Genomic DNA, 11993 nt, shown 5'->3' with positions numbered 1-11993 from the left:
TGTATTGGTGTATTATGTAGTATTGGTGTATTATGTATGTATTGGTGTATTATGTATGTATTGATGTATGATGTATGTATTGGTGTATTTATGTAGTATTGGTGTATTATGTATGTATTTGTGTATTTATGTAGTATTGGTGTATTATGCATGTATTTGTGTATTTATGTAGTATTGGTGTATTATGTATGTATTGGTGTATTTATGTAGTATTGGTGTATTATGTATGTTTTGGTGTATTATGTATGTATTTGGTGTATTATGGTGACAGACAGGTTAATAACCAGCAGTCTCCAGACAGCGTGCAGCGTCTCTCAGTGGGCGTGGTCTCCTGCAGGTCACGTGGTCCGAGCCTTTGTTGATTTGCTTCAGTAGAAGAAGAACAGCAGGACCACACAAAATAAAGAAAACAGTCCTGGTCCCTCCGACCCACCAAATCCGCTCCTCGTCCCCGGCGCTCACTCGCTCCTCTTCGGCCTGGATGCTGCTGGAAGCCCGCTCGGGTCTTCTGGATCTTTTCTCTCCCCGGCCGGTTTGAGTGCGAGGCAGCGGGACTGGGGGATGGAGGCTCGGTCCGGGTTTTAGGGGGTGGCGGAGGTGTGTGTGTGTGTGTGAGTGTGGGTGGGGGGTCGGTGTGTGAAGCCCCAGGCCCTGCTTTGCTTTGTTATCCCGGGCTTCGTCTTGCAGCCCTCCTCCTCCTCCTCCTCCCGGCCCTCGTCGTGTTTTCCAGCCGGGTTTCCCCTCCGTTTCACCCGGAGCGTTCCTCCTGAGAGCCGGCGGAGGAAAAGCGCTACAAACCGGATCGCAAGCGCTACATTTCAGCGGCGGAACGCTACATTTACTGAAGGACGCGTCCAGAAGAACGGAACCTTTTGGTCTTTCTTGACCTTTTTTTTTGTATCTCTCTTGTGGACCTCTATCTACCCGTCCGCACGCAGACCTGCACCTCTATCTGTGTTTACCCTCCATCCCTCCTCTGCTCCCCCCACCCCGGCCTCCCTCCATCATGGCCCCGGTGTGCCGGGTCCTCTGGTCCTGCCACCTGCTGGTCCTGCTGGTCCTGCCCGCCGTCCGGAGCTCGTTCCCCCGCAGCGGCGCGGACTGCGGCCCCGGGAAGGCCGCCGACTGCCCAGGTGAGACGCGACAACCACAGCATCCTTTTTACACCTGAACGCATCACCACCTGAACGCATCACCACCTGGTCTGCAGCAGGTTTCTGTTCACGTTGGAGGTTTGGGGAGGTCAGAGGTCACCTATGTAGGATACTACTATATGTACAATACTACTACTATATGTAGATACTATTATATGTAGGATACTGCTATTATATGTAGATACTACTATATTTAGATACTACTATATGTAGATACTACTATATTTAGATACTACTATATTTAGATACTACTATATGTAGATACTACTATATTTAGATACTACTATATTTAGATACTACTATATGTAGGATGCAACTATATGATACTACTGTATGTAGGATACTACTATATGTAGGATACTACTGCTATATGTATGATACTACTATATGTAGATAGCATTATATGTAGGATACTACAATATGTATATATTACTATATGTAGATACTACTATATGATACTACTGTAGGATACTACTATATGTACGATACTACTATATGATACTACTATATGATACTACTGTAGGATACTACTATATGATACTACTGTATGATACTACTAGTAGTACAAAGCGCTTCCTTGAGGAATTTAAAGGAACAGTGTGTTGCTTCATGGATCTATCAGCAGACATGTGGTCTAACAGTAAGGACCTGAACCGTTATGTTTTCGTTAGCTTAGCATTAGCTCTTCCACGTTTCTACCGGAGCCCAGAACGGACAAACTGGACTGAACCCGCAGGCCACCGTAGTTCTATTCAGCTGGTTGCAACCTGCCAACTCGCCACTAGAGGCCACTAAACGGGACGCGCCGCTCCTTTAAGAAGGGACTCATGACATCACGGGACGGACCAGGAAGTAGTCATTACTGTGTGTGTGTGTGTGTGTGTGTGTGTGTGTGTGTGTGTGTGTGTGTGTGTGTGTGTGTGTGTGTGTGTGTTGACCACTCCTCACTTTAACTGGGCTCTATTTCAGGGTTAATTACAGGCTGGAGAACCAGGGCAAGGTTGTGTGTGTGTGTGTGTGTGTGTGTGTGTGTGTGTGTGTGTGTGTGTGTGTGTGTGTGTGTGTGTGTGTACTCGTGGGTACATCAAACTAGAACCACCCTGGCTTGTAACCGCGTGATGATATTATATATATATATATATATATATATATATATATATATATATATATATATATATATATACACACACACACATAGAGAGATTTTCTCGCTCCGCTGATCTTTGAAGCATGGAGACGTTCTTCCACTTGAGATGGAGGTCAGTGTTCTTCGTTACCGACTGGCCTCAGATCAGCTTCATTTCCTCCATCGCTCACGCTTTGCTGCATCTGAGGCCGTTTTAGTGTTGAGGGTTTTGATGGGCCAGGTCCTGGTTCTGGTCCAGACAGGAACCATCTTTGCAGAGTTGGGACCAAGTCACAAGTGAGTCTCAAGTCTTTGCACTCAAGTCCTGGGTCAAGTCATGTTCCGGGACCTGGGTCAAGACGGGCAAGTCTTAAGTCAGGTCCTGGGTCAAGACAGGCAAGTCTTAAGTCAGGTCCTGGGTCAAGACCCAAGTCAGGTCCTGGGTCAAGACAGGCAAGTCTTAAGTCAGGTCCTGGGTCAAGACCCAAGTCAGGTCCTGGGTCAAGACAGGCAAGTCTTAAGTCAGGTCCTGGGTCAAGACCCAAGTCAGGTCCTGGGTCAAGACAGGCAAGTCTTAAGTCAGGTCCTGGGTCAAGACCCAAGTCAGGTCCTGGGTCAAGACCCAAGTCAGGTCCTGGGTCAAGACCCAAGTCAGGTCCTGGGTCAAGACAGGCATGTCTTAAGTCAAGTCCTGGGTCAAGACCCAAGTCAGGTCATGGGTCAAGACAGGCATGTCTTAAGTCAAGTCCTGGGTCAAGACCCAAGTCAAGTCCTGGGTCAAGACCCAAGTCAGGTCATGGGTCAAGACAGGCATGTCTTAAGTCAAGTCCTGGGTCAAGACCCAAGTCAAGTCCTGGGTCAAGACCCAAGTCAGGTCATGGGTCAAGACAGGCATGTCTTAAGTCAAGTCCTGGGTCAAGACCCAAGTCAGGTCCTGGGTCAAGACCCAAGTCAGGTCCTGGGTCAAGACAGGCATGTCTTAAGTCAGGTCCTGGGTCAAGACGGGCAAGTCTTTGCCAAGTCCTAACCTCTGGAGTCTTCAGTCCTAAACCAGTAGAGTCCAGTCTTCACCAGCTGCAGTGCCGCTGAACACCTCGTAGTTCTTTGGGATCGTTAAGTTCAGTCGGTTCCTCGCGTTCTCTCCTGTAACGGGATTGGCTGCCGTCTGTCTGGTTCCAACAAAATGCATCTGAGGACGTAAAGCAGACATTTTTAAACAACACACTCTTTAACCTTTGGGCTTAGTCCTGACTGGTGCTGATCTTCCAGGCAGTGGTTTCAATGGGAGGACTGGAGGTGAGATCACAGCACATCAAGGAATTAGAAAAAACAGTCTCATTGTGTGAAAATTCAATCTGAGACGAATCAACCCTTCGTCATCTAGTCTTCGTCATCTAGTCTTCGTCATGTAATCTTCGTCATGTAATCTTAGTCATTTAGTCTTCGTCATCTAGTCTTCGTCATCTAGTCTTCGTCATCTAGTCTTCGTCATGTAATCTTCGTCATGTAATCTTCGTCATCTAGTCTTCGTCATCTAGTCTTCGTCATCTAGTCTTCGTCATCTAGTCTTCGTCATGTAATCTTCGTCATGTAATCTTAGTCATTTAGTCTTCGTCATCTAGTCTTCGTCATCTAGTCTTCGTCATCTAGTCTTCGTCATGTAATCTTCGTCATCTAGTCTTCGTCATGTAATCTTCGTCATGTAATCTTCGTCATGTAATCTTCGTCATCTAGTCTTCGTCATCTAGTCTTCGTCATGTAATCTTCGTCATGTAATCTTCGTCATGTAATCTTCGTCATCTAGTCTTCGTCATCTAGTCTTCGTCATCTAGTCTTCGTCATCTAGTCTTCGTCATGTAATCTTCGTCATGTAATCTTCGTCATCTAGTCTTCGTCATCTAGTCTTCGTCATCTAGTCTTCGTCATGTAATCTTCGTCATGTAATCTTCGTCATCTAGTCTTCGTCATCTAGTCTTCGTCATGTAATCTTCGTCATGTAATCTTAGTCATCTAGTCTTCGTCATGTAATCTTCGTCATCTAGTCTTCGTCATCTAGTCTTCGTCATGTAATCTTCGTCATGTAATCTTAGTCATTTAGTCTTCGTCATCTAGTCTTCGTCATCTAGTCTTCGTCATCTAGTCTTCGTCATGTAATCTTCGTCATGTAATCTTCGTCATCTAGTCTTCGTCATGTAATCTTCGTCATCTAGTCTTCGTCATCTAGTCTTCGTCATCTAGTCTTCGTCATGTAATCGTCGTCATGTAATCTTCGTCATGTAATCTTCGTCATGTAATCTTAGTCATTTAGTCTTCGTCATGTAATCTTCGTCATGTAATCTTAGTCATTTAGTCTTCGTCATCTAGTCTTCGTCATCTAGTCTTCGTCATGTAATCTTCGTCATGTAATTTTAGTCATCTAGTCTTCGTCATCTAGTCTTCGTCATCTAGTCTTCGTCATCTAGTCTTCGTCATGTAATCTTCGTCATGTAATCTTAGTCATTTAGTCTTCGTCATCTAGTCTTCGTCATCTAGTCTTCGTCATGTAATCTTCGTCATGTAATTTTAGTCATCTAGTCTTCGTCATCTAGTCTTCGTCATCTAGTCTTCGTCATGTAATCTTCGTCATGTAATCTTCGTCATGTAATCTTAGTCATCTAGTCTTTGTCATCTAGTCTTTGTCATCTAGTCTTCGTCATCTAGTCTTCGTCATCTAGTCTTTGTCATCTAGTCTTTGTCATCTAGTCTTCGTCATCTAGTCTTTGTCATGTAATCTTCGTCATGTAATCTTAGTCATTTAGTCTTAGTCATTTAGTCTTCGTCATCTAGTCTTTGTCATCTAGTCTTTGTCATGTAATCTTCGTCATGTAATCTTCGTCATTTAGTCTTCATCATCTAGCCTCTCCAGACCTGAAGGATCCACAAACAGGACTTATGTTCCTGACTGGCCTCTGACGTTGGCTCTTGTTCTCGTTGCTAACCCGGTTCTCTACGTTCTCTTGATCACCTGGAGGCTCGAGGTGTCGGGGGGCTTTCCTCACCAGACTCCCCACAGGGCTGCAGACCTCTGTAACTCGTAAACAAGCTGCGATTGGCTGGTGCTGAGAAGACGAGGAGTTAGTAAGTACAGTCCCTCAGGAGGGACCACCGGGTCCTCTCCTCGCTGTAGAGCATCAGGTCCCGTGAACCTCTCGCTCCTTCCGTTAAAAGGTTTCGTCACGTTTCCATCGTGGGAGGAGCTTCTTATTGTGGGAGGAGCTTCTTCCTGCTGACTCTGAAGGTCTGCTTGACTCGTCCGGAACGATCCGAGTGGAACTGGATCTTCTGGTTGTGTTTCACAGAGCTGTAATCACAGGGGACCAAAGAAGAAGTCACTCTGCTGGATGAGACCGTACACCGTTTCTTATTGGGTAGAAAGTTTGATCAAAACAGACCGACAAGAAAGCCCCAATAAGCATGAGCCAGTCTCATGGTGGAACCAGTCGATGAAGACCACAGCGGACTGACCGGGATCCTGGGAACTCGGTGTTTCTGTTATTTTGTCCACCCCCGCAGCAGTCTCTCTGTGTGCCGGCAGGTTGTTCTGGCCGGCTGGAGGTATTCACTGATTACAGGGAGAGAGGTCACGACCCCTGTAATCATCTGCTCTAATTGGCTGGCTTGTGGACCGCCGATCAATCAGCTGCCATCAGAAATTACTGTGTGTGTGTGTGTGTGTGTGTGTGTGTGTGTGTGTGTGTACTTCGCTGCAGTACGGAATTGCTCATAACGTTGATGTTCAAATTCTGAGCTTCTTGCACAATTCATTGTGTTGAGAGCTATGAATACATAATAATACATATTAATAGTACAATACTACTATATGTAGGATACTACTACTATATATAGGATACTGCTATATGTACAATGCATATGTACAATACTACTATATGTAGAACTAGAGTCCAGTGGTGATGGAAACATTTCCAAAACAACAGTTTGTTGTAAAGTCATCATTTATTGAAAGGTGTAGATGTTGTTGTTGTTGTTTAGCCTTTCAGAAACATTTTCACTGTGTGTTCTCCTGAAAGAGAAGCGACACCAACCGGTCTTTTCTTTTATTAAACGAGCTCCAGAGTGTTTCTAACTGGTTTTACTATTGTCACGAAGACGGCTGGGAAGCTGTTGTTTTCCTCAGAGCATGAAAAGGGAGTCAAACAGCCGTCAGTCGTATACGTCTTTACATTATATAATATATATATATATATTACAGTATATAATATAGAGCTCCCACGTCTCCCCTGAACACGTCTCTATATTACATTATATATTATAGAGCCACACGTCTCACCTGGTCGTTCCTCCCATCCCAACAAACCTCCTTGTGACGGTTATTTTATTGTTTTTGTTTTTCAGATCTGTCGGAGAAGAAGAGCGACCTGCGAGTGTGCGACGCCGGGACGTGTCGCTTTGGAGGAACCTGCAGAGAGAACGGAGCCGACATCAAGTGTGTCTGCCAGTTCCACGTGAGTCACACACACACACACACACACACACACACACAGAGTAACACACAGTAACACTGATCACAAACAACCCGAGTTGATTAACCGTGACGTCATTGGTTGGTTTGATGATGTCATTCAGCCCTCCGAGGGCTAAAAGTCAGAGTGAGGAGGTCTTGACGTGATGAAGAGGAGCTCTTGATGTGATGAAGAGGAGAATCTGACTCCATGCTTGTGTTGTTTCAGTGCCACAAGAAGTACGTCCCCGTGTGCGGCTCCAACGGAGACACCTACCAGAACGAGTGCTTCCTGAGGAGAGCCGCCTGCAAGAAGCAGAGAGCCGTCAGCATCGTGTCCGAGAGACCCTGCTACCAGGGTAGGTCTACCTCTAAGAGACCCTGCTACCAGGGTAGGTCTACCTCTAAGAGACCCCTATGAGACCCTGCTACCAGGGTAGGTCTACCTCTAAGAGACCCTGCTACCAGGGTAGGTCTACCTCTATGAGACCCTGCTACCAGGGTAGGTCTACCTCTAAGAGACCCCTATGAGACCCTGCTACCAGGGTAGGTCTGCCTCTAAGAGACCCCTATGAGACCCTGCTACCAGGGTAGGTCTACCTCTAAGAGACCCCTATGAGACCCTGCTACTAGGGTAGGTCTACCTCTAAGAGACCCTGCTACCAGGGTAGGTCTACCTCTAAGAGACCCCTATGAGACCCTGCTACTAGGGTAGGTCTACCTCTAAGAGACCCTGCTACCAGGGTAGGTCTGCCTCTAAGAGACCCCTATGAGACCCTGCTACCAGGGTAGGTCTACCTCTAAGAGACCCCTATGAGACCCTGCTACCAGGGTAGGTCTGCCTCTAAGAGACCCCTATGAGACCCTGCTACCAGGGTAGGTCTACCTCTAAGAGACCCCTATGAGACCCTGCTACCAGGGTAGGTCTGCCTCTAAGAGACCCTGCTACCAGGGTAGGTCTACCTCTAAGAGACCCCTATGAGACCCTGCTACCAGGGTAGGTCTGCCTCTAAGAGACCCTGCTACCAGGGTAGGTCTACCTCTAAGAGACCCTGCTACCAGGGTAGGTCTGCCTCTAAGAGACCCTGCTACCAGGGTAGGTCTGCCTCTAAGAGACCCCTATGAGACCCTGCTACCAGGGTAGGTCTGCCTCTAAGAGACCCCTATGAGACCCTGCTACCAGGGTAGGTCTACCTCTAAGAGACCCCTATGAGACCCTGCTACCAGGGTAGGTCTGCCTCTAAGAGACCCCTATGAGACCCTGCTACCAGGGTAGGTCTACCTCTAAGAGACCCTGCTACCAGGGTAGGTCTACCTCTAAGAGACCCCTATGAGACCCTGCTACCAGGGTAGGTCTGCCTCTAAGAGACCCCTATGAGACCCTGCTACCAGGGTAGGTCTGCCTCTAAGAGACCCCTATGAGACCCTGCTACCAGGGTAGGTCTGCCTCTAAGAGACCCTGCTACCAGGGTAGGTCTGCCTCTAAGAGACCCCTATGAGACCCTGCTACCAGGGTAGGTCTGCCTCTAAGAGACCCCTATGAGACCCTGCTACCAGGGTAGGTCTACCTCTAAGAGACCCCTATGAGACCCTGCTACCAGGGTAGGTCTGCCTCTAAGAGACCCCTATGAGACCCTGCTACCAGGGTAGGTCTACCTCTAAGAGACCCTGCTACCAGGGTAGGTCTACCTCTAAGAGACCCCTATGAGACCCTGCTACCAGGGTAGGTCTGCCTCTAAGAGACCCCTATGAGACCCTGCTACCAGGGTAGGTCTACCTCTAAGAGACCCCTATGAGACCCTGCTACCAGGGTAGGTCTGCCTCTAAGAGACCCTGCTACCAGGGTAGGTCTACCTCTAAGAGACCCCTATGAGACCCTGCTACCAGGGTAGGTCTGCCTCTAAGAGACCCTGCTACCAGGGTAGGTCTACCTCTAAGAGACCCCTATGAGACCCTGCTACCAGGGTAGGTCTGCCTCTAAGAGACCCTGCTACCAGGGTAGGTCTACCTCTAAGAGACCCTGCTACCAGGGTAGGTCTGCCTCTAAGAGACCCTGCTACCAGGGTAGGTCTGCCTCTAAGAGACCCCTATGAGACCCTGCTACCAGGGTAGGTCTGCCTCTAAGAGACCCCTATGAGACCCTGCTACCAGGGTAGGTCTACCTCTAAGAGACCCCTATGAGACCCTGCTACCAGGGTAGGTCTGCCTCTAAGAGACCCCTATGAGACCCTGCTACCAGGGTAGGTCTACCTCTAAGAGACCCTGCTACCAGGGTAGGTCTACCTCTAAGAGACCCCTATGAGACCCTGCTACCAGGGTAGGTCTGCCTCTAAGAGACCCCTATGAGACCCTGCTACCAGGGTAGGTCTGCCTCTAAGAGACCCCTATGAGACCCTGCTACCAGGGTAGGTCTGCCTCTAAGAGACCCTGCTACCAGGGTAGGTCTGCCTCTAAGAGACCCCTATGAGACCCTGCTACCAGGGTAGGTCTGCCTCTAAGAGACCCCTATGAGACCCTGCTACCAGGGTAGGTCTACCTCTAAGAGACCCCTATGAGACCCTGCTACCAGGGTAGGTCTGCCTCTAAGAGACCCCTATGAGACCCTGCTACCAGGGTAGGTCTACCTCTAAGAGACCCTGCTACCAGGGTAGGTCTACCTCTAAGAGACCCCTATGAGACCCTGCTACCAGGGTAGGTCTACCTAGCTAGTTAGCACTCATGCTTTGGTCTCATTGATTTAAATAAGAGATAACATGTCTCTCTCTCTCTCTCTCAGATGGAGCATCAGGATCTGGTGATGGAGGTAAACGGCGTCATATCTTATTCATTCATACTCATATTTGTTGCTTTTAAGAATTATAATCATTATTATAATAATTGTAACAATAATAATAATATTAATACATCTCTGCAGACGATGAAGGTTCTGGTCGAGGGAAGAAGGTTTCCAAATGTGGAAACTGCAAGTTTGGAGCTGAATGTGATGAAGACTCTGAGGATATGCTGTTAGTACACACACACACCTACACACACACACACACACACACACACACACACACACACACACACACAATCAAATAGAAGCATAAATGTACCCTTCAAAATAAAAGTCTACGGTATAGGACTTTCCAGGAATGTACAACTATAAATGTGTGTGTGTGTGTGTGTGTCTCTGTGTGTAGCTGCATGTGTAACATCGTGTGTAACGGACACAACGACAACCCGGTGTGCGGCGGCGACGGCGTCACCTACGACACGCCGTGTCACGTCAGAGAGGCGTCCTGCCTCAAGCAGCTCAAGATGGACATCAAACACGTGGGCCGATGCCAAGGTGATGTATATGTATATGTATATATACACACATATAGTGTGCAACAATAAACTATAGCATTACTAATAACATGTAAATCATTCTCCTTTCTTCTTCTGTGGTTTCAGATAAAAGCAGGAAGGACGACAGCGTGAAACCAGACAAGACGGCCCCTGGGGAGGGGGAGGGGCTTGTGGACAGCCCCGCCCCCTGCTCTGAAGACTACGCCCAGTTCTGTGAACACGGCCAATGTGAGATGAGACACAACCTCCCCACCTGCAGGTAACTCCTGGCTCCTCCCCCTTTCTCACCTTCAACCAATCACATTCCTTCTCAGTGACGAGACGTCTGTAATTATATTACTGTATATTAAAAAAAGGAATTATAGTATGTAAACAGTGAAGTAGTGTGAAGGTACAAAGTAGTCCCTCATGCGGTACTCCCTGTCTGCAGGTGCGAGGCGGCGTACGGCGGCCCTCAGTGTGACGAGCTGCTGGACTTCAACATCCTGTACGTGGTCCCTAGTGGCCAGAAGCTGCACTACGTCCTCATCGCCGCCATCATCGGGGCGGTGCAGATCGCCGTCATCGTGGCCGTGGTCATGTGCTTCACCAGGTATTACTGCAAGTACTACTGCAAGTATACTGCAAGTACACTGTAAATACTACTGTAAATACTACTGCAAATACACAGTAAATACTACTGCAAATACACTGTAAATATGACTGCAAATACACTGTAAAGTACTACTGCAAATACACCACAAATACTACTGCAAATACTTCCTTAAATACTACTGTAAATACACTGCAAGTTCTCATTGGCCCTCTATTTCAAAATAACAAAACACCAACCAATCAGAAAGCAGGATTTGGTCATTATCACTTTATTCGTTTCATTCATCGCTGTGATTGGTCCGTCGCTGCTCGGTGGGTGTTGTGTACTTCCTTTGGTCTACCTCCTGTGATGTACTTCCTGTGGTGTACTTCCTGTGGTGTACTTCCTGTGGTGTACTTCCTGTGATGTACATGTACTTCCTGTCGTGTCCTGCAGGCGGTGCAACAAGACGAAGCGCGGCCGGCGGCAGAAGCAGCACCTCGGTCACTTCCCGTCAGGAACGTCCTCCAGGATGATGTAGCTCCGCCCACTTTTCCTTTTTATGAAATACCAGAAGTCAAACGTTTTCGTACCACAGACTGGCGGCTTTTTTGATATCGACTTTTTGGTGCCTCTTTTTATTTTTCGCTTTTTTTTAAGAATAGTTTTTGAATTTCTTAAGGGGCCTTATTTTTAATATTTTCCTCCATATTAGTTTGTTTTACGTGGAACACTGTGGATCCTCCGGCAGGAAACGAACATTATTTATCTGATTGTATCGTCCACCAACACATCGTGTCCTTAGGTTCTGACCCTGTGTCTTTAGGTTATGACCCCGTGGGACGCAGGTTGACTTTTATTTTGAAGGGACATTCAAATCTATATTTTACCTCCGTTTATGTGGCATTAAGTCAGAATCATGGAAGTAATAACTGCTGAAAACTTCCAGAGATATTTGACTAAAACGATCCAACATCGTTTAAAATATTTTTAAGATTCACAAAAATAAATTCAACTTCGATGGATAATTTGATGTAAAAATGAAAGTCGGGTTAAAATTGGAAAATTGAAAACTGATATTAATATTCACACTCGTCACAGTTTTAAGGTAATTTAATTTCCACATAAAGTACTAAAGATTCATTTAGGAATTCAGTTCGTCGAGGTTTAAATTATTATTATTATGATTATTATTGTTTTGCTTATGCCTTCAAAATAAAACTACAGATTAGGTTGATTGTTTTTTCCATGACGTTAAATATTCAAACTGCTTTTGTTCTTCCTGTTTGCTTCGTGTAATAAACAGCG

The 11993-nt window shown here is 46.7% G+C and overlaps 1 protein-coding gene across 1 annotated transcript; it reads left to right on the top strand.

Annotated features, from left to right (window-relative positions):
- Nucleotides 1-1006: 1006 nt before the first annotated feature.
- Nucleotides 1007-11226, top strand: LOC306750835 (tomoregulin-1-like; the record flags this gene model as incomplete). Its single annotated transcript, XM_079234311.1, has 9 exons — nt 1007-1133; nt 6673-6782; nt 7008-7137; nt 9555-9581; nt 9693-9783; nt 9961-10109; nt 10217-10370; nt 10542-10703; nt 11142-11226. 9 exons carry the CDS (start codon nt 1007-1009, stop codon nt 11224-11226), a joined length of 1035 nt encoding a protein of 344 aa, XP_079090437.1.
- Between the last annotated feature and the right edge of the window lie 767 nt (nt 11227-11993).

Source organism: Taurulus bubalis, assembly GCF_910589615.1.
Source record: "Taurulus bubalis genome assembly, chromosome: 18".
Classification (NCBI taxonomy): Eukaryota; Metazoa; Chordata; class Actinopteri; order Perciformes; family Cottidae; genus Taurulus; species Taurulus bubalis.
The sequence above is the reverse complement of the archived record's forward strand: the minus strand, read 5'-3'. Positions and strand labels throughout refer to the sequence as shown.